Raw genomic sequence first — 22,477 nt, 5'->3', positions numbered from 1 at the left:
CAAAGCTTATGTCGGCGAAATCTAAATCTTGTACCAAAGATTTTGATTGGTCTTTTAAAGTAAGTCGCCATTTTACCGCGATATTTGCGCGAAGCGAAATAATATTTTGTACAACATGTCTGACATTAACAAGTCACTTTCTGAAGAAGTTGAGGTAACTAATTTCATGTCTCAAATGAAGCTGCCTTAAATTATTTTAAAGCATGTCTGTTTTAATGTCTTTTTCTTCCCAGTCTAACCCGTGTATTTTGTTTGTTTTTGGAAAGTGGGTGGGGCATGAAATAAATTGAGCAAAACATGCTGAACTCTGTCTGCAAACATATTTTCTCGCTAACACATAATTTAGAAACTATCAACTTAAAGGGAAGTTCATTATTTAGTTATATGTAACATGCATGACGATCCCATCGCTCCATGTGATTGACACATTTTATCAGGGTCTTCTAAACTGATTAAAGAGTAAAGTTCAGGATAAATACTGATGTCTGGACTAATCAGGATTGAGATTTTTTTAAACTTCATCTTATTGTCAAGATTGTTTTTTTATGGTTGAACAAGTGCATCAAACTGTAAAAACTACCGAATATTAATAACTTGTGCATAAAATCACGGACCTATAAACCATGGTTTATAGGTCCGTGATAAAATGCCCTATTTTGCACAGCACTCCCTCTCATAAATACTGAGAGAAATCCTCCCATATATACATTTAATGGTAAAAACTCAGCTATATATCCTTTAACCCTTGACCTCATGTAAATGCATTTATCAGCAGTATAATATTAAATAATAAAAACTATTGCCCACTACAGCATGTTAAGGCATTTTGCTGACTATTAAACACTGGATGAGAACATTTTTGGCTGCATTTATAATGGGTCATTTCAATATTTAAATTTTCACAAGTTTTTTTTGTAAGTATTTCCCCAGATGTTAATATCCAGTCATTGGAACGTTTATCATCGAAAATATTACATCACTTCATTAAAATCAATAAAGTTTATAATAATTTAAGTTTCAATTTTGATTAGAAACAAAATGAATAATATGTTGTTGAAAAAAATATGGATTAATTCACTGAAGTTTCTGACATGTCGAACATAGTTCAAGTCGTAAAATAGATCAGTAAGAAACAGGTATTTATCTTTTTGCGGCTTTGCAAGCGTCTGGATGACATCCAAATTATTCATACCGGAAATATCAGTTGACAGCTTCTTTAACAGAGAGGCGCACATTTTTATGAGGGTCTCATATATGTAAAAATACCTGGGACTAGATTACTTTCCTGGTTGACATTGTGTAGAATTAATTAACTCCATCTTCAAACTGCATTTTCTTATGTAGTAAAATAGTTTATTATTTTATCATTAACACCATTTAATTAGATAATTTAATTATCTGTTAGAAATATAATCTCACAAAAAAAAATTGCCTGATGAACTGTAGCATTTTATCATATGTAAAGGGTATACAATTCACCAACAGGCCTTTTTCTTCCATGTTGAGACAAACATTTAGAGAATAATACAGGTAAATTCATTTTTTGACCTCAAGCTGTCCTAAGGAGCACATGCATGATGACTTAGATATTCAAACCCAAAGGTCGTCCAGCTTCTTATAATGTAAAGATGACATTGTTGACATTCAAGATGAGCTTAATATTCTTATACAATGTATTAGCACCAAAATCTGCCGGACAGATGCCTTTATAAATGGCGGGATACCATGAAACACTGAGCAATAAATGCCTTGTTATGTGATGGAAAGGGACATTTATAGGTCTGTGTACTCGGCGGTAGTACTAGTATTGATATACTGAATATACAAGTTTGACCCCGCTCAAACTGTTTGCTTAATAATTTCATCATAACATAAAAACTTTTTAAAAGAAAAACTTTGGCAGTCAATTCGTTAAGTCTTTGACGAAGATTTCTGTGGACTCTGGCACAAAATTAAATCATACTTACCGTAATTCACCTAAGAGTTCGGACACCTTAAATTAATTATTTTTTTCGCTGTCCGAATACATAAAAAATTACCATTTTTACATTTTATTTACATGTTTTTTCTTCATGTTTGCATTTTACCACTTATTATTTTATCCGTAGTAATCAATGGTCATAAACTTATTTATTACGCATATAAATATAAATCCCATTCAACACCATTTTATACATGCATTGAACTGAATAAACACATTATATTGGCTTCAGATCAAAGAGTCACACTGTGTGACATCACACAACTTACAGTTATACCTATGAGGATCTCGTGGAGAGCATGGACATTGCTATGCAGGATTAATATATTATTATTATTGATTATTGATTCCTACAGTCTATAAGTGAGGTACAAGTTTGAAAGTTTATTGGCAGATCGTTTTACAAACATGTCATGTCTATGTTTTCTTAATCCCTTAATTGTTGTTTCTTTAATCTTCCAATAAATATATCACACTTCCTTTTCAACAGGCAATAAATCCTTTAGGATGGGTAATAACTAATTAACTTGTAACACTGTTGTATACGGTTAGGTAATCTAGCCAGGTAACTGTGAAAGTTATGATTGATGTCCTTTGGGTGTCCGAAAATTAGGTACGCAAAATAAATTATTTTGGAAAATAATTATGGGTGTCTGAATATTTAGAGTGTCCGAACTCTTAGGTGAATTACGGTAATTCTCAAATCTGAGGCCCCAAATTTGACAGAAACATAGAACAAAAATAGGTTAAGTTGACATGTATTGTTTACAATATTTTACATCTTGTGTTTCAATTGTCTTCAGGACAAAAAAGAAGAGACCAGTATGGAAATAGAAGATAAAACAGAGAAGAAAGAAGTAGCAACAGAAGAGGAAAATGATTCCTCAGAAGATAAAAATGTAACAAAAACTAAAGATGATGAGGAAGAAGAGGATGACGAGGAAGACGATGAGCCTCAAGGTAAATTAAACAATGGATTGAAAAAAGGGAATTAATTGAAATACTGAATATACATGGCACTGTTTGATTGGACTTGGGAGTAGATTAAATGCAAAATATATTTTTCCTATTGCAAGTTATTTTAAACATAATTATGCTCTGGTTTGAAATTTCAACAAATATTTAGAGTTATTTGAGACCCAGCTCATGAGGATGTAACTTACCAAAGCTTTAAATCTGTAGGACCTTCACAGATGGCTTAAGATAAAAAGAAGTTTTCTCAAGTGTGTTTTCAACTTGAATACTGGGTTCAGTTTCTTACAAATATACAATAATATAGGGAAAATAAGACATGTGAGATTTCACTTTACGACTTAGATCGTTAATGGCAATTCCTGGCCCAATGGTTGATGAATTGAAAATACCTTATTGATTGAATTTTAACTGACTGTAGCTGGGTTTTTTTAGTTGTTCTAACACTTATCACTATACTGTATTTTAAGTGGGACTCCTTGAACAGCCCCTTGTTCTGGAAGAAGGCAAGAAAAGGGAGCGAAAGAAGGTTGAACGTTTGGACAAGGAAATAATGCAGCAGCAGCAGGCCGCAGCCGCTGAATCTGTAATGGAGATTAAAGAAGGCAAAGGCAGAGCTCTTGGAGATATACCATTCAGTAAGTTCAAGACTTTGTGCAATTCAGTCAGTATAAGGTTAAGGCTTTTAATGTTTGGCCATTGCATATTCCTATCTTTTGCTGTTTTCAGTTGATGAACAGTTGTAATGTTTTGTAATTTAAGTCTTTGTTTCAAGTGGTGAATTATCATATACAATCATTACAAAAGTGATTTGTATATGCAGGAATTTCCCATACACAGAAAACTTTAATCTCTGTCAAATACAAAACAAAAAAATGACCCCACAATTCCAACATAACTGCATCCCTGGAACCCTCAAAATAAAACTTAATGGAGTACTTAATGGGACCATCTTAATAAACAAGATACCCCAAGTGTGTCCACCTTGAGGGTCTCAGCGAACCCCAGCTAAAAAAGTCCTTGGAAAAACCCTGTACATGTATAAATCGCATGTTTCGAGCTACTCAGTAGTTACATCTTTTATAAACTATATTAATTTGTGTTTAAACACAAATTTGGATTGTGTATCCAAGTAGAAGATTTCATAGACAGTTACATATTATCATATGTCTATCCCTTCTCAAGCTTTAGTCTTTTCTTCCAGTTGAGTTCATGATTGGTCGGAAAAAGTGTGAAGACCTTAAACCGTTACATAGACTTCTGTTTAAGAAACCTGGCAAGGTAATATATTTTTTTATATATATATTATATTTAGATATGTCATAAGTTGACTCAAAAATCAAAATGATATTTTACCAAGTTCAGTGTACTTAACTTAAATATTGCATATCAAAGCTGTATTTTGACCCAAGACCCAAGTTTTGAAAATTGATCAAGAGAGTCAAATTATATTAATCATCGTCTTTTGCTCTCTTTTTTTTATGAATATTTGAATTAGCTCTATCAAGTAGTTCAATACATACTAAGTTATTTTGTCTGTAAAGTGTATTGTTGTATTAAATTAATTATAATGTATTTAAATATAGCTTCAACTTGTGAAGAAACACCTCCGCCAGTTCAGTGGATTTCCATTCTCCACGTCGGATCAGGAGTACGAGAAGAGGTTACAGCTGATCAAGTAAGTCCTAATTTCAGTTAACATGGCCTTTTTATCTGTCTTTAGTGAAATCTTTCTTGTGCTGAGGATAAATTAAAGAGTGAAAGCTTGTGTGCAAAAAAGCAGCGTTACTTTTTAAAATTTGGAAAGAGCTCAGCTCCAGATAATGTTTGGGGGCAGATTTCCTGAAATGTAAGAAAATGCAGGTCAACCAGACAGGCAATTTTGAATGTGTTGCTTGTTTGCCTCATGAAATTAAATAAAGTAGTTGTGCTATAAAAAAAACTGATGCAAATTTATGTCTAAAGGACCATAGTTCACTGCTACTGAATACATAAAATTATATATGCCATGATCCTCAGTTCTGACCTGATATTTTTTCCACCTTAGAACCTACACAATATCGATGCTAAAGGTGGTAGCAGAAGTACTTGACCTCCAGCGAGGCGGCACCAAGGGCGATCTAGTGGACAGAATCATGGAGTGGCTTCAGAAACCGGAAGACTCCGGAAGGAAAATTCCTCAACCCAAGAAAAAACGTAGATCATTATTTCATTTTTCAATATAAGAATAAGCAGAGGGTTGAATTTTATCCACACCAGTTGCTAAAGCAGCACACATTGTAGGGCAAGCTAGTTATAATTCAGATTAAAAGTCCAAGGTTTCTGCAGTCAATTATCTCAAGATCAGGGGTCGACACTACATATATTTCCCAGGGGTCTCAAAGGGTTCCACCAGTTGAAATCAAGTTTCCCTTTTGTGTCCCTTAAATGATTTGCTAAAAAAATTCATATTCACTATTGTGGAGGACTTTTGAATTGTTAAGTTTAGTATATTTAAAGTATATATCTAAAGCTGTTTCTAAGCCCAAAAAAAATACAAAAAACACCACTTAACCCGCAAATAAAGTCATTTTTTATTGTCTATTAATTTCTGTTTGAATTTAACATGTATTTGGGGTTTCTATCTTACTTTCTGCTATTATATAAAGATATTATGATGTCATGTGGGGACACCTGGCTTGGAGGTTCAGTAGCACCTCCATGAAAATTGGATCCATAGGAAATATTTGTAACTAGTGTTGTATGTTGGGTATTTATTGGAGTTGTACCAAAAGAAAAGACATTAAAAGTGCATTAAACACCTTCATCCTGTCCACAATCAGGTTAATCTGTTTTGGATTTTCCCAATTTACAATTCCATTTACAACAAAGGCCTCAATGTGCTTCCAAAAAAAAACAAAAACAGTATTCTCACAATGTTGACTTGCACTCCCCTGGAAATTTATATTCTTTCGTCATATACTAATAATGCTGTACCACAAATAATAATTTTTTTTATTTACAAAGGCAAGTCCAAAGGTGGAGATTCTGAGAAGAAGTCAAGGGGCAAGAAGAAGAGTGTAAAGAAAGAGAAGAAGGAGAAAATGCTAGAGGATGATGAAGAGAGTGAGGAGGAGGGTAAGGGAGATGACTCTGAGGAGGAGGATGCGAAGGGAGACGACTCTGAGGAGGAGAAAGAGGAGGCAAAGGGAGACGACTCTGAGGAGGATGAAGCGAAGTTATCCTCTGACAGTGAAGAAGAGGTGAGTGGAGTTCAAACACTTTGTCCAATTAGGTGATCGATATATGGTCATCTTGGCCCTCTTTTTAGCTCACCTCACCTTTCAGCTCAAGGTGAGCTGTTGTGATCGGTCTATGTCTAGCGTCCATCGTTCTGCGTCAAAAATTGGTTATTATTACTTATAATCATCTTCTCCTAAACCTCTTAGACAATTTTAATGAAACTTCATAGAAATGATCCTTGGTTGGTGCTTTTTCAAAATTGTTCAAAGATATGAATTCCATGCAGAACTCTGGTTGCCTTGGCAACCTAAAGAAAAGCGTCAACAAATGGTTATAATCATCATCTCCTAAATCCCTTGGACAGTTTTAATGAAACTTCATAGGAATGATCATTGGTTGGTGCTTTTTAAAAATTGTTCAAAGAAATGAATTCCATGCAGAACTCTGGTTGTCATGGCAACCTAAAGGAAAAGCATCAGCAATTGGTTATAATCATCATCTTCTCCTAAACCCCTTGCACAATTTTAATGAAACTTCATAGGAGTGATTGTTGGTTGGTGCTTTTTCGAAAGTGTTCAAAGTGATGAATTTCATGCAGAACTCTGGTTACCATGGCAACCTAAAGGAAAAGTGTCAACAATTGGTTATAATCATCATCTTCTCCTAAACCCCTTGGACAATTTTAATGAAACTTTGGAGTGATCCTTGGTTGGTACTTTTTCAAAATTGTTCAAAGAAATGAATTCCATGCAGAACTCTTGTTGCCATGGCAGCCTAAAGGAAAAATTACAAAACTTATTTTGCCAAATACTATGAGGCCTAATGCTTAAATATTTGGTGTGTAACATTGTCTATTGGTTATCTACCATGTTTATTCAAATTATGCCCCTGGAAAAAAATTGGCCTCACCCCGTGGGCTACAAGTTCATTATAAATACATTTTGTTAAAATTATAAATACATTTTGTTAAAATCTGATAGTTATGTAAAGTTTACTATTGAAGCAAGAGCAGCAAGTCTTGCTATATGGTTCCTTTTGTTGGAGATTCCACTACTTTCTATTTTTAGTAACAAGGGAATAGATTTTAAATTCTATTAAGTCTTCAACATAGTCACAAGGTAATAATTGTTCTTTTTTTAGGTTCCTAGATTCAAATAATTGTTATACACTTAATTCTTTAGAAGAAATTTTATTTTTACTTAATGATAAATTTAATAATCATACTTTTCCATTGAACTTCATGTAGATTATTGTTAACTTCATGTAGATTATTCTAAGCTACAATCTTATCATCTGTGTGGATAGTGTTATTCACTTATAACTTATATAAAGTCCTGTCAGTGTGCAGGTATTAGAATCAAATTTTGTCAGTGTGCAGTCAATCATTAAGTCCTGTTAATGTGCAGGCAACTGAACAAAATCCTGTTGGTGTGCAGTCAATCACCAAGTCCTGTCAGTGTGCAGGCAACTGTGACAAGTCCTGTCAGTGTGCAGGCAACTGTGACAAGTCCTATCAGTGATTATCCAGGCAACATGTTTGACCAGTATGTTTTTCAATATTCTTTGAGAACAAATATCAAGCTATATTGATAACAAAGGTTAAACGCTTCTTCTCAGGTGAGCGATTTAGGGCCATCATGGCCCTCTTGTTTGTTAAAGTAGGTTATTTTATATAAGTAGGTAATTTAATATCGAGAACAATCTTGATCTGATTTAAGCGTCATATCAATTACTATAGTTAAGTGACACATCACATGACATAATAAATGAAAATATAAGTGCCGTTATTTGCACATGACCAATATAATGAATATATAAGGGCTTTTATTGGCACATGACTTTTGAAAAAAACATGTCAAGACCTCCATTTTAACTTTGAACAGAATAAATTCTTTCTGTTGCATAAACTTCAAAAGTGTGTAAACTTCAGAGAGAACACTTGTTGATATTAAAGCTTCAATGTTTTTATTCATAATTTGCATTTAAGGAGCCCCCAAAAAAGAAGCGGAAGACATCTATTACTCCAAAGCCTAAAGAAAAGAAGACAACACCCAAGCCCAAGCCAAAGGCAAAAGCAAAGAAGGAAAAGGCAACACCTAAAAAGAAGGCCTCTCCAAAGAAGAAGGCTAAAGGTACAGTCATTGAAATATATTAGACTTGGATGAGCAAGCCTTAATACTTGTAATAGTGCTAGTTATGTAAAAAATAAACAAGCTCTGCTATACAAAATCGAGAATTCGAGCAACCTCAAAAACGCATTTTAGGGTGTGTGCTAATTTTGACCACTTACGATAACCATGTTGTATTTGTGTACATGTAAAAAAAAAAATACAGTTGTGGAAATAAGAATTAAGCCCATAAAAACCAGCACTGGTGAAATATTCTCGTTGGCTTGCTCTTAGTCTTGTTTTGTGTATACCAGTGCAGAGTAGTCAAATTTAGGCTTGTTTATCCATAAATCTTATTTAGAGGACTGTTATTATCTGAAAATGTCAAATAATCCATATTTAGTATTTTTTATGTTGTTTATTCCGTTAGCTTCAACACATATCTGTGAATAACTCTGTGATGACAGATGATCCAGTGATAGTTAACATTCTCAGTCTTGGGAAATAGACTTGGTTCATGAGAATGAATTCTGACTCGACTTTATTGATTATTGTTTGTAACAAGCCCAGCAGTTTAAAACAAATTTTGACCAAGTCCAATGTGCAGGGCTTGCAGGCTAGTTTGACCACTGTATTTGTCTTGAACAGACTGCATATTTTTATGTCAAAAGAAATTTAATAGTAAAATAGCTACATTCTTAAACTAAAATGCCCAAGACATGCTTGTTGTGTTGTTTTTGCTATAAAAGTGATTTTGCTTTTCTCTGCATTTCCAGCTGAGACTGATGAAGTATCAGATGTGAGCTCAGAATCAGACGACGATGCCCCACTCGTAGGGAAGGCCAAATCACCACCATCGGTATACATTCAGATATGCCATTAATTGATACATTGAAGTCTGAAATCTTGTTTATCATCAATTGTGTAAGTCTTCTAAAGCAACAAAGTGTGTATGGCTGGATGGCTTCTTAGTGTTTAATATAATGTGTGATTTATCTAACTGGTCAGTTGTTTTATGTTTACTAAATATTTGCCCAGAAAGAATTGTTATTCCTTGTGTGCACTTGTTCCAAACTTGGCTCTATGCAGGGCTTGCAGGCTTGTGATAAAACTTGATCATGTTCTCATGTTTTCAGAATGACGAGTTAAAAGATCTCATCAAGAAAATGTTGGAAAATGCGAACCTGGAACAGGTCACCATGAAGACTATATTAAAAGACGTACGTTTTTCTTTTTGATTTATCCCTTGTTTAGTTTGGGGGTTTTAACATACATTGATAAACAAATTTTAATAAAATTTTAATATGCTGCCTGACACACAAAAAGATTAGATAAAGTTTAAAAGGTAAAGTCTTCTACTAGCTCTATCGGTACATATTAGAAACATGTGTCAATGCAGGCAACCAACATGAATTTGGTGAAAGGGTTTGAGTAATTAACTGCCTGTGAATTTAAAATAAATTTCAAAAATATAATTCTTGTAGTATGAATGCAGATAGCAGAAGTGGTGGAAAAAAATATTGCTTACAATAACTGCTTGAAGACATTCACATGAAACGGATGTTAACAATGACATTTAAGACATGTAACATGTCCCAACACTCTTACTAAAAGATGTTTATAGTTGTTCCCCCTAAGGCCTTGGTCAACTGCGTACAGAAGTTATTGGAATGATTTGTGTCTTGAAAATATATAATAATATAATGAAGTCAGCAATTTATATTTCATGTTTTGTTTTTCAGGTTTTTGCAAAATACCCAAGTTTTGATTTAACAGACAGAAAAGACTTCATCAAAAATACTGTTAAACAGGTGAGTTTTACCAACGTCGTATTCCACCCATGAAAGAAAAAACAAGTCAAGCTTTTATTTAACAGCAGGAATTAAATATTAGCAAGTTCACTTAATGTTTCTTTACCTTGCCATGAAGGACAATCATTTCTTGTTTTAAAACTATACATACTAGTATCAGTCAAGGAAATATATTAAAAATAACCCTACATCTCGTAGAATGTGACATGCTTTAGTTATAAGAGGTGGGTTCAATCCCAATCATTTATTACTGCTTCCACAGAATGTAACCAGGACTGTTTCTTTCCCGGGTTATAAACTAGCATTTTATAATTCTTATAAACCGTATTTGCATACTTCTTTTCCATCATTAGATCGACAATGCTGTTACATTGGACTCGTTCTTACTAATAATAGTTGACATGGAATGTATCAGGTCTAACTGTTTAAATACAACACTCGCTAACAAAAACTTATTAACCTGTTCTTTGTTCTATTATAGATAATCTCATGAAGAGCAATCGATGTAGCATAACTTGTGGCTGAAAATAACTTAATCAGTAACAAGAGTGTCTTCAAGACGCGTCTCTGACAGGCAGCTAGCATGTGACATTGGATGTCAACTTCAAATACAGTGTATACAGTGTAGTTGTCATTTACTTAAGTAAAACAAAGAGCTGGTCCTCAAGTTATCATATCATTGTGTATGGTGTTGACCCTAGAATGTCTTAATTGTGACCAAGTGATTTTATCTCAAAGGGAAACTGTTATACATAATGTACAAACTTGTTTTAGGATGAATGTCAACAAGTTTTAGTCTTGCAATTTTAATATGTCAGATGTGGCCTATAATCACTTCAGGATGCTCTTGTTTATTGGCTCTTATTCTCATACCTGAACACAAATAGACTGGTTTACAATATGTCACAGTTACCAATGAATGTATGGCCGATATATGTGAACAGTTGGCAGATTAAATGAAAACTAAATCAGGTGTATATCTGTATTAGTTACCAGTTCTGTTTTTAAGAAATGTAAATGTAATGTATCGTGTCATCACTTAGGTTTTTTACATTTAAGCATACAACCCCTGGGCTATTCCATTCCAAAGAACCCCTCCCAGGGAGGTAAAATAAAGAAATTCTACAATTATTCTAGAAATTCCCGTTCATTTTTCTAACCTAGGTTGTATACAACATAGGAGACAGTTCAAATTTTGTTCTACCTATTTACGCTTAATAAACTAAAGGGGGATAGTTCAATTAAAAAGGTGCCTACTTCGGATTGGTTGTATGTTTAGATAAAATCGCTCTAATTAGTATATTGGGTTCAAATACTTGTGATCAACTGATTACCTGGCTATTATATTTAATTTGGTCAACTGATTACCTGGCTATTAGATGTAATTTGGTCAACTGATTACCTGGCTATTAGATGTAATTCAAATGTATCCCAAAACGAAAATTAAATTGTGCATTACTGATATCGGCTATTGAAGAGGTGTAATAGACATTGCTTTTAGACTTTTATCTTTTATGAATACTGTTGTTTTAATAGTTTTTTAAGATGCATTTATTTTATGTATAAAGATTTTGTCAAAAGACTTCTGTTAAAAAGTACCTCATTTGTTTGAAAGTGTTACATTCGCATTCAAATAAATTATATAATAAATTAAAAACTTGTGTTCAAAGGCAACAGTAGACCTTCCATTTTCAACTTGCATGGTATTATACACTTGCCACATCGGCTCAATTCATTTTTTGGCAATTTTACCATGGAAAAGAAAATATTGTAAACAGACTGCTTTATTGTATAAAATTAAATATTGTCAAATACTGTTGTAAATATCTTATTTTGTCAATATGAGTTTATTAGTTCATATGATGTATATATGTGTTTAGTTTGTGTATCCTGGCATATTTTAAACTTGATCACTTGTAAATAATATTTTAAATGTATCTGATACATGAAAGCGTTAATGTGTTTGATATGTTATCTATACTTTAAGCAAGGTAACTGAGTCTGACAAACTATTCTGTCAGACTCAGTTAAGTGTCTGTATGCTTTTAGTTTCTACTCTACAAAATGATTACAAATATGGCACAGGTTTGACGAAATATTTATATCTAAAAAATATAATCAGAATATTTTACCAGGTTACAGCCGGGCATTGCTCAAAATCTGAATGATATCAATTTTGTTAGAAAGAATTTCTCAGAAAAATCAGTTAAATAAGTCTTCAATATTTTGAAGTGTCCTGTTACTCAACGTACATAGTAAATGAGTACTCAGTTGTTGTTTTTATGATAACTTTCCTTTTTAGCATTTGATTAATAAATCAGAAATTATAATGACTGAATTCTAATCCGTTGACATGTGTATTTATTTTGTTAAAGTAATGCTCTCTCCAGTAAACACTTCCAACATTTATGTGATGCTGGTGCTTGGTTTTAAAAGATAAAATATTTTAGCTGTAAAAACCATATTGTGTTCCAATTGTACGGACGCTATTAACTTTACTGTGTGTTCTTCAAAATTATTTTAAAAACTTCATTTACCAGTACATGTACCTAATTCCAGGCCTACTGGATTTATAAATCTAAAATTTATAGTTTATGATATATCCAATGAACAATGATGTTAAAGGTTGATGTCTAATGATCCCTGTTTATTTTGGTACCATTTGAAAGGGTTAATTGTAGCCGTAGAATATGTAAAGATTATAACGATAAAAAATTTGCAAACATGATATTTTGCCCTTGAAAAATTTAAAAGTAGTCCATTCACTTTCGATTTCAGTTGAAATAAAGAACAAAAATACAAACTGCCATAACTTGATATAAAAATACATTAACGGTCTTCTCTTTTACATTTTTGTAAACAATACCCTTTCAAATGATACCAAAATTACATGGGTTCACTGTGGTACAAAATTCAACATTATTATCAATGGCTGGATGAAGCAACAAGCTTATTTGTACACAGGGTTACCCTTAAGCCTCATCTCAAAAGCAAGAAATGTCTCCCAGAAATGTTTTTTTGCAATGATTATGGAAAACAAGTCTCATACTTGTACAGTTTTATGTGCAATGCCATTTAATTTCCAATGATCTTGAAGATAATATGGGAACATTAAATATTTGCATTTCAAGCAAAGGCGTTACCATGGTTACTGCTTTAAGCAGAAATAAACATTTCTTGAAATTATTGCTTCAAGTATAATAGGATGTTGAAAATGTGCAATTTTGCCACTTGTAAATCTAGATGCATTCATAAATAAATCACAGATCAGATTTGGTCACTTATTCGTGTTTAAAATTGATTATTCCTCATGAATAATTCTACACATGTATTTTTAATGTCTTGTAAAAGTGTTTCATGTGGGGTTTGTTCTTTCCATAATAGTGCTGAAATGTCTGCTTTTTCCTTTCTGCTTTTTATTTCCTTTTGTCTAAAACGTTAAGCAAATGTATTCCTCTGATCGTAATAATTATATCCAGTAAATTGATTACAACTTTTAAGATGATTGTTTATGTATGTTATTGTGGTTAACAGTTCTACCAAAAGAATAATAAAATGAAGTATATAATATGTGTCTGACATAACCAATACACCAACAATTATCTGGCCACTGTATCTGTAAGAACGTTGTGAAACTGCTTGCTCTGTTGCTCTCATTTCGATCTATATTCATGTATGTTGTAAGCATGTGAAATTTTCATAACTGATTTCACTTGATAATTGAATGTTAAAAGGCTATCAGATTCTGTGAATGGAACATTTACAATCACGCTGTTCATTGTTACAAATATTAGATGGACAAATCACAAATATTAAATTGACATGAAACCCAAACGTCGTTTTGTTGTTATTTGAGTTAGCAATAAATTCTTGACTGACTCAGTTTAAATAGTAACGTTTCTGCTATTAACGCAAACACGTTTGATTTATCATAGCAGCGTGTTGTGGTGCCATGGCGACGCAGTCAAACAAATGTCGGCAAACACAGTTGAATTTATACAATCCATTTTGAGGTTCTTCAGAAAGTGAGTAAACAGAAACTTTACATCAAGATGCTTCAATGTTTAAACAGCATTTACTTTGGTCAGTTACTATGGGAACACTGTTGCAAGATGTGTAATCGTCGTCAGAATCCAGATTGTCTCCCATCAAAGTGGGGTTATTTAACTTCACTGTTCTCATGTAATTCTGTAGTTCGTACTTCGGTGCTTTGAATTTTTCCCTGCACACATATTCGGAGTAATAGTTGGCCATCTCGGCTTCCTCCCTCTCCCGCCGTATATACTTGACCATGAGGATCACCATACTGAACGCATAGAACAGTAAAACTACTACAATGTACAAAAGAGCGTCGTAAGATTTGAATGGTTCATTCAAATTATCCGTGTCTGTTTTATTTTCCTTGCAAGCAGGTGTCCGCGCGTGCAGTGATGTCATATTGTGTACGTCCTGTGACGTCATATTAAGGACAGCCGTCAAAATAGAAGAAACGTTGATGTGTTTCATGGCGTCTGCACGTGTGTAGTAAAATTCTTGGGATATTATTACCAGGTGGAACTGGAATATAAGATTGGCAAGTTAATCCTGTGTTCTGTGTAATATATTATTAATAGTGCTTTGCAAAAAAATTGAATATGATATGTATATTCACGATTCACTATTTATTCCTGCCAAAAGTGTCTACGTCACTAGGGATTCAATGTTTGATATATCATTACTTAAAGCTTGTTTATCATAAGACGCTGATAAATCATCTGGAAGTCTCAATCCTTAGGAGGTATTGGTTTTGGGCCTGAAACAATACCACATTGATCTGATATCTGACAGATGGCTGGACTATTCCAGTCGTAGTCCATATTTATAATAAACAGCCGCTTCAGAGTTTTGGGCGATTTTTGTCGCAATGTCCTGTGAATAAAAAATAGTTTTCGCGTTGTCTGGGATGTTCCTGCCACTAATTGTCTTGAAGCCATAACATAATGTCACTTTGACCTTAAACCATAGAGTTATTTTAAATTATACAAATTATATCAAACCTGTATGTCATTACTATATATACTGTAAAGTAAAAAAATGTAACATTATTATCACAGCTGATGCTTTTAATTGATAATCATTGAAAATAACTTTTCCTATTAAAACTATTTGTTTCTGCTCTTGTTTGATTGTAACAATTTAATGAATGTAAGGCTATTTGATGGAGGTACATACTTGTCGTTTAGACAGCACTATGTACAAAGTCTTGCTATGAAGAAACTGCAACTTTTTGCGAATTAGAAAGGTAACTATTCATGTTTCAAATCGTTGACAAAAAGTTGCCTATACGCGCATTATTGTGGCTATTCAAGTTGATGATAGAAAAATACCGGGAAAAAATGTGTAAATTACAAATGTAATTGAAAGAATTTGAATTAAGTTCATATAAATGTGAAATTTAAATCGACACACCGCCTATGTACTCTATTACCAGAGCTATACATTTTAATGATTTTTTTTTATTATTATTAATGATAATAATATTATTATAGTATGTATATGTATACGATATTTTATGTAATAAGTATCAGTTTACAGAAAACAGCCTCCTACCATCCAATCATCGTCGGCAATCACTGTACTTTCTTAACATTTGAATTTAATCCAATTAACACAATATTTAAATATACCAAATTCTCGTAATACACCATATGTCCTTTTACGAAAATAGCAATAACATTTCTTGTTTCCCGACGCTTTAAAGACTGACTAAGAGTCATTTACTATTCGTAGCTTTTCTGGTATTGCCTGACACCACGAGACTCTCAAGAAAAACCAAGTCAGAAGTCATTTATTCAACATCCAGATTTCTTGTATCTTCGAAACTCGAGTCACAAAAATCCAGAACCAAAGCCGTATTTCAACATTGTTCAAACACCCGTTCAGTCCTCCAGGATTACCCGCCGTTCCGTGAACGCTGTCGCCACTTTGCTCAATTGTGATAGCAGAGATAATAGCCTGAAAATCGGAGACTAGAAATTCGTAGCAGCCATTAGTTGCATGTCGCATCTGACTCTCAATTGATTATTTCTGAATATTATACAAACATCCTGTTTGAATGATGATGTGATAGCTTCTCTGTTCTTTGTTACAATCAGCTTCTACGATTGAGGTATTCTCGAGGGCCTGGATTTTATCATCTGGTAAGGAAACAAATGTAGAATTTAGCACAGTAGTTGATAATTTTCTATTTCGGAGACTTGTTTTCCATAATCATTGCAATAAAAAGATAGATGCATAAAATTATGTTTTGCACGCTCGCATCGTGTTAACTGAGAAATACAGAATTTAAGAAGACTTCACGAACATGTACATTTAGTCTTCGTATAGTAAAACAAAATATTAAATTAAAAATTGAGCAATCGTTATTTATGCTTGTTTATAACTTCCTGATTTTACAGACAGTTCTAAACGCGTGTGAATCATGTTGGAGTACGTACGTTTCCTTTAGCACAGTGACTAATTGATGTCCAGTTGAACATTGAGCCCATCCAGCAGCTAGAGACTCAAGCCTTTGGAGAGATCGAGGTGATTATGAATGTTACTATATACTTATTATGACATCGCGATATCTCATAGAATATGGATTTGGGGGTCACTTATAGAAGGCTTAAACTAGGCCTTTAAAGGCTTTAAGTGACCCCCACCCAATCCATATATAGTACACAGCTTCTTCCTAAAGGCCAGTACACAACCTCTGTTTATTGATCTTAATCTACTTTCATTGATCCCTCTTATCAGATCTCCGATCTGAGTTTCCTGCTGTGCAGTGTTGGAGGTTTTATTATAAAAATGGACCGTAAAAAGCCCTGAGCCAGTAAACGAATACACAAGAAATTGGCCCCTACTGTGACACCAGTGCAATTAGCAGGAGATGCATGCACAGCAGGGGATTGTCATGCCAAACATTCCTTAAATTAGGCCTTTAAGGAATGTTTTGCACAGCAGGATACGCAGATCAGAGATCTGATAAGAGGGATCAAGGCAAGTAGATTAGGATCAATACACAGAGGTTGTGTAGTTCTTTTGTTTTTTTGTGGGTTTTTTTAGGGGGGGGGGGGGGGTACCTTATAGTTCTCTAAGGCTTAAACTAGGCCATTAATTGCCTTGTGCTGCTTATCAGATCTCCGATCTCAGTGTTTCCGCAAAAATAATTTACCTTGCACCCCTAATACTGTATCGATTATTTCTTAGACCGTGTTCATTTTCAAGATTAAATCAGATGGACCGAATTTTAAATCGACATATGGCTTGAAAATGTATACATTTAATTCCAATGTAGTAAAATGATTCTTTAAATATTCCATGGGAGTCTGCAAAAAGACCGACTGTCGGCGGAATTATAAATATTCCGACACCGGGTCAATAGCTATTTATAGGCTTTTTTAGCCCAATGTTTTTTTATGTTATGTCGTACCGGCTGAAAATAAAATTTGATTTGTTTGAAATAATGTTTTCGCACCTCAAAATCAATTAATCGATTATGCAGGATAGAATCAAGCTCACCATGGGAAACAAAATGGCGAACGATAAGGACGTCCAGCGTGAAAATGACCCTGAAGATGAGGTATAACTATAATCGATTTTCCTCCTCATTTTTCTTTATGTTGAAATAAGATTACTAAGCGTGTCTTAATGTATCCAGCTTCACATACAGTAAACTTGTGGGAGTCTTGTCCACTATGCAACGCGAATCAAATTGTTTCTGTACTGAGGTGGGTGGGGAGTCGTCATTATTCGGAACGCAACACCATACATTAAAGCATTAAGCTAGCAGTCATCGCGATGATAGGTTTGAGCTAAAATCCTAATCAGTACATTTCCATTTTAAATGTTCATGTACACTATTAAGAATATAGGAAGATGTGGATGTTTTACATTTGAAAGCGATAGTAAATAACTTAATAAGTAATTTTTAATGATTATTCTTAAAGAGGGGTCCTTCCCTAGTCCGAAGAATTGTACGTTTACGGATTTTTAAATGTTTTTTGATATGGCAAATCCTTCACGTACTTTTTGTTTAGTATCAAAAGTGGATAGTTATTCCGATCGGGATTCTGGGTTAAAGCATTTAACATCTAAAAAATATCATAAAAACAAGAAATAATACCAGATTATGTTATTTTAAATCAGTTCCATACATAAAAATGTCATATCCTACGAATAATAATGAGTTCGATGTGTTTTTTTCATTTCTTGCTGTCAAAACATAGCCATATATACATGAAGGGCCCCTGCAAGGCTTCAGGTAGTCTAAAATATTAGACGTGTTACTGTGAAATCATTAATGTTCGTGGGGCATTAATGTTCGTGGTTTTCGTGGGTTGGGTGATCCACGAATTCAAGATCCCACAAAATATAAACCCTTTATTCACTTTTTCAATTGCCTTGTTACGTACATACTCTAGTATATTATTTACAGAGGTCGCAGTATACAGTGTTAAAACCTGTCTCACTGTATAACTTACGATCATTATTCTGTTAATACATTATAAACGATCATTATTCTGTTAATACATTATAACTGCCTTTAACAAATAATGAACCAAATCATTTAAATGTGTTTTATGCAGCAAATGACAGTTATAAGCACGTGTTTAAACGTGTGCTGTTAATGAAAATCTCCAAGTTTACAAGATGTGCGTGATGAGTGTCTGTACTCGATTTTTTTATTTAATGAAATAATTAAACGATTATTAGTACATTAAAGGTTACTATGCACCAGACGTGACAATATACGCACCATTTCGGTGTTTTCACAGTTTGCAAAATTCTTAATTGGCATTCAATGGCTTCCCCTATCTGTATTTATGATCAGGGTACATCTTCTTTTATTACCTTTATTCCCAATTAAATCGATAAGTGACATGGGTATATGCACTAATTGGCATGTCGTACCACATTAGCGAGTGTCATAAACCGCGTGACGTAAAAGACGGAAATCACGGGCCAGCGCGTGGATATTATGCAGACGATCAAGGACGATCGCATCTTTGATTTTTTTTTTCAAAAATGAAAATCCACGAATTCAAGTACCCACGAAATTGTTTTTTTTCGGCAAACCACGAAATTTCATGCCCACGAACATTAATGATTTCACAGTATACGGGATTCTTCCAATCCCTAACGTCTAAACGGGAATGTGCAAAAAACGGGGGTGTTTTAAAAATATTGAAATTGTTTTAAGTGAAGTATTTTATGGTTGAAATTGATCATAAAGAGTTATATTCATATTTTACCATGTAAGTGAAATGCTATTTTGCACTAAACAAGCATTTAATGCATTAAAACAAGTTGTTTACCTTTCCAATAAAACGAAAGTTGACTGACACAGAAAACTATTATGCGAAGGGGAACAAATCGTAACAACTCGGCCATGGCCGAAATGTTCCGAGCGATTTAAAACTGTGCCCTGAAGCCTTGCAGGTGCCCTTCATGTATATATCGTTATGTTTTGACAGAATGAAATGAAGAAAAGCCGTCAAACTCATAATTATAAGTTGGATATTTATTTTTTGTGTACGGAACTAATATAAAATAACATTATCTGGTAATATTTCTTGTATTTATGATATTTTATAGACGCTATATGCTTTAACCCGGAATCCTGATCGGAACAACTACCCACTTTTGATACTAAACAATTTGTACGTGAAGGATTTGCCATATCAAAAATCTAAAAAAAATCCGTCAATGTACAATTATTTGGACTAGGCTTCAGGGCACAATTTTTAAACAATCGGAACATTTCAGTTTTTGCTCAAACCCGTTTAGACGTTAGGGATTGGAGGAATCCCGAATAACATGTCTATAATTTTAGACTTGGTCCTTCCCATAAGAGTCATTTTTTTTCTCAGGATTGTCCATCTTTTGACAAAGTTATAGCATTTATAGTGAGAAGTTGTGCATTTTCAGCAGGTTTTTATGTCATTACTTTGTCATGAACTGAAAATTGTCAAAGGTTGGAGGTTATTTTATATGATGTATAAACAATATTTTGTTATGTTTGAGAGATTTTGGAAAAAAATGGTGGATTGTAGGGGAGGGGGGTATGGGGGCTGGTCAAAACAATGCACAAAACACCTGTGCTAGCTATTGGCAATATTTATTATTATTGAGGTCTCATATTTCGTTTACCACTGATAGTTATAGTAATAGTTCTTGTTTATATATTAACTGCCAGTTATGTACGGCATATCATTAACTTCACAAAGTTGCTTCATGTTCATGACTTCAAGAGCACTTGATATCTCATTTTGTTTCATTTTAATAAAATGAAACTGATCAATGTGACTTTGTTTGGTTCAATGTTAGCATTTTGGAATTGGTATAAACTGGTTTTACTTAAAAGTATTTCTTACATTAGGTTTCTAGAAATTGCTAACTGCTTTAAGTGATTTAGTTTTGCAAAATTCTAGTTAAATAGTAGATCCTTTCTATTTTTTAGCCTGAAGCAGAGCCTGACGAGGAGGAGGAAGAGGTGGATATAGTGGTAGGTTTAACTAAGCTCTATTCCCATTAAGTGTCGCTGTAAGGTGGAAATTAAGCATAGCATTTTATAATATTTCAATAATTTGTACCCAAATGTAGTGCCAGGATGTTCCTGCACTAATTGTCTTGAAGACATAACTTTACTTAATGTCACTTTGACCTTAAACCATTGACTTATTTTAAATTATACAAATTATATCAAACCTGAATGTCATTACTATATATATAGTAAAACAATATAACATTATTATCACAGCTGATGTTTTAATTGATAATCATTGAAAATAACTTTTCCTATTAAAACTATTTGTTTCTGCTCTTTTTTGATTGTAACAATTTAATGAATGTAAGGCTATTTGATGGAGGTACATAATTGTCGTTTAGACAGCACTATGTACAAAGTCTTGCTATGAAAAAACTGCAGCTTTTTGCGAATTAGAAAGGTAATTTATGTTTCAAATTGCAAAGTATAATCAAATTTATTTCATGCGGCAGGATCCAGTTGAAGAGTTGCGGGAAGCTTGTGGGTCATCAGAGCAGGCCCAGCGGGTACAGCAGATCCTTGAAACCTGTACTGAGCGTGTCAACTCACGCAGCAACACTGCAGAAACATGCCACGAGGAACTCATTGACTATCTGCAAATTGTCGACTCTTGTGTAAGTAACTGGTTAAAATCATGGTCACAGTGTGAACTGGTTCTATAGGTCTATAAGGCTTGTAGCTAATTTTAAACTTCAAATATTCTTTATCAAAATATGATCCTTCTTGTCAGATAATGAATATATTCTTTATCAAAATATGATCCTTCTTGTCAGATAATGAATATATTCTTTATTAAAATATGATTGTTTTTGTCCAATAATGAAGTGTAAACTGTAAAAGTGTGAATATATAGATATATTTATGTGATTCTTTGATACTGGGTCAAATTATTTTTTCTGATGCCACTGTACTGGAGGACGAAATTTAAAAAAAAGTTAGATTAAAATGTGATTTAAAAATATGCTTGATTAAGATGGCACTAACAGTGATTGTCTTTAATAAATGCTCTTTCTTTTTCAGGTATCCAAAACACTGTTTCATAAGTTAAAATAACCAGGAAAAGCATAGGACCTTATTTATAATTGACAACATGTAACATAGTGGGAAGAGCAACACAATTTTGGACAACTAGAACTGAACATGTTTAAGTGTGTGTGTGTCTGAAATAGGAAGTACTTTGCATTGTTTGGTCGTCATTTTATTATTAAACATAAAAATGTCCTCATTGTTTTTTTTTCTTCAAGAGCACAATTGTTGATTAACTCTATGGTTGTTATTATTAAAGTTTGATTCAGTTTCTTATTTAATTCCTTATTTAATAATTTGGGCTGCAACAATACACCTTAAATGGAAGCATTGTAAATTGAAATATACACGGTATTGCAATGTGCACAACCCATATTGCAATTTTATAATTTATACTGCAGTATATCTTAATAAACTGTTCAAAATATGATGAGGTTTATTTTTTAAACATTAATTATTAATATAAACACAGAATAAGCTTTTAAACAAGGAAACTTTATTGCAAAATTTAAGTTTGCATCAAACATTGAAATGATTTTAATAATACAGGAATAATGATGAAGTTCCTTATGTTCCAGTTTTACAGGCTTGATGGCAGGCTTTATGGTTTAATGTCAAAAAATCATTCTGGTGTTCTGTATCTTGAGCAAGTATATTGGTTTCCAGAAAAAGTGTTGCACTGCTAGTAAGCCATGCGCTCTCAATAGGATTTGCTTAATGAAATTGTCACTGTCCATGTCATATTGTCATTCAATATTGTCATTCTATAAAGTTTTTACCAGGTTTG

At 33.4% G+C, this 22,477-nt stretch overlaps 2 protein-coding genes across 2 annotated transcripts; both read left to right on the top strand.

Moving 5' to 3' along the window:
- The first annotated feature begins 28 nt into the window (after window positions 1-28).
- Window positions 29-13,928, top strand: LOC128213914 (protein DEK-like). Its single transcript, XM_052920026.1, has 12 exons — window positions 29-154; window positions 2,785-2,941; window positions 3,424-3,591; window positions 4,158-4,234; window positions 4,540-4,631; window positions 5,001-5,149; window positions 5,960-6,195; window positions 8,163-8,307; window positions 9,060-9,142; window positions 9,420-9,503; window positions 10,026-10,094; window positions 10,576-13,928. The coding sequence occupies exons 1-12, from the start codon at window positions 116-118 to the stop codon at window positions 10,585-10,587; spliced, it is 1,311 nt and encodes a 436-aa protein (XP_052775986.1). The 5' UTR covers window positions 29-115; the 3' UTR covers window positions 10,588-13,928.
- Window positions 13,929-17,619: 3,691 nt separating this feature from the next.
- On the top strand, window positions 17,620-21,885 carry LOC128213915 (cytochrome b-c1 complex subunit 6, mitochondrial-like). Its single transcript, XM_052920027.1, has 4 exons — window positions 17,620-17,697; window positions 20,578-20,622; window positions 21,117-21,278; window positions 21,685-21,885. Exons 1-4 carry the CDS (start codon window positions 17,638-17,640, stop codon window positions 21,715-21,717), a joined length of 300 nt encoding a protein of 99 aa, XP_052775987.1. The 5' UTR covers window positions 17,620-17,637; the 3' UTR covers window positions 21,718-21,885.
- The last annotated feature ends 592 nt before the right edge of the window (window positions 21,886-22,477 follow it).

This window comes from Mya arenaria, chromosome 13, assembly GCF_026914265.1.
Source record: "Mya arenaria isolate MELC-2E11 chromosome 13, ASM2691426v1".
Lineage (NCBI taxonomy): Eukaryota > Metazoa > Mollusca > Bivalvia > Myida > Myidae > Mya > Mya arenaria.
The sequence above is the reverse complement of the archived record's forward strand: the minus strand, read 5'-3'. Positions and strand labels throughout refer to the sequence as shown.

Excerpts from the sequence above, each read along its gene's own strand:
- LOC128213914 (XM_052920026.1), top strand. The coding sequence starts at position 116 with ATGTCTGACATTAACAAGTCACTTTCTGAAGAAGTTGAG. Across the intron at positions 155-2,784 it reads CACTTTCTGAAGAAGTTGAG|GACAAAAAAGAAGAGACCAG; the intron begins GTAACTAATTTC and ends AATTGTCTTCAG. Across the intron at positions 5,150-5,959 it reads TCCTCAACCCAAGAAAAAAC|GCAAGTCCAAAGGTGGAGAT; the intron begins GTAGATCATTAT and ends TTATTTACAAAG.
- LOC128213915 (XM_052920027.1), top strand. The coding sequence starts at position 17,638 with ATGGGAAACAAAATGGCGAACGATAAGGACGTCCAGCGTGAAAATGAC. Across the intron at positions 17,698-20,577 it reads AAAATGACCCTGAAGATGAG|CCTGAAGCAGAGCCTGACGA; the intron begins GTATAACTATAA and ends TCTATTTTTTAG. Across the intron at positions 21,279-21,684 it reads TGCAAATTGTCGACTCTTGT|GTATCCAAAACACTGTTTCA; the intron begins GTAAGTAACTGG and ends TTTCTTTTTCAG.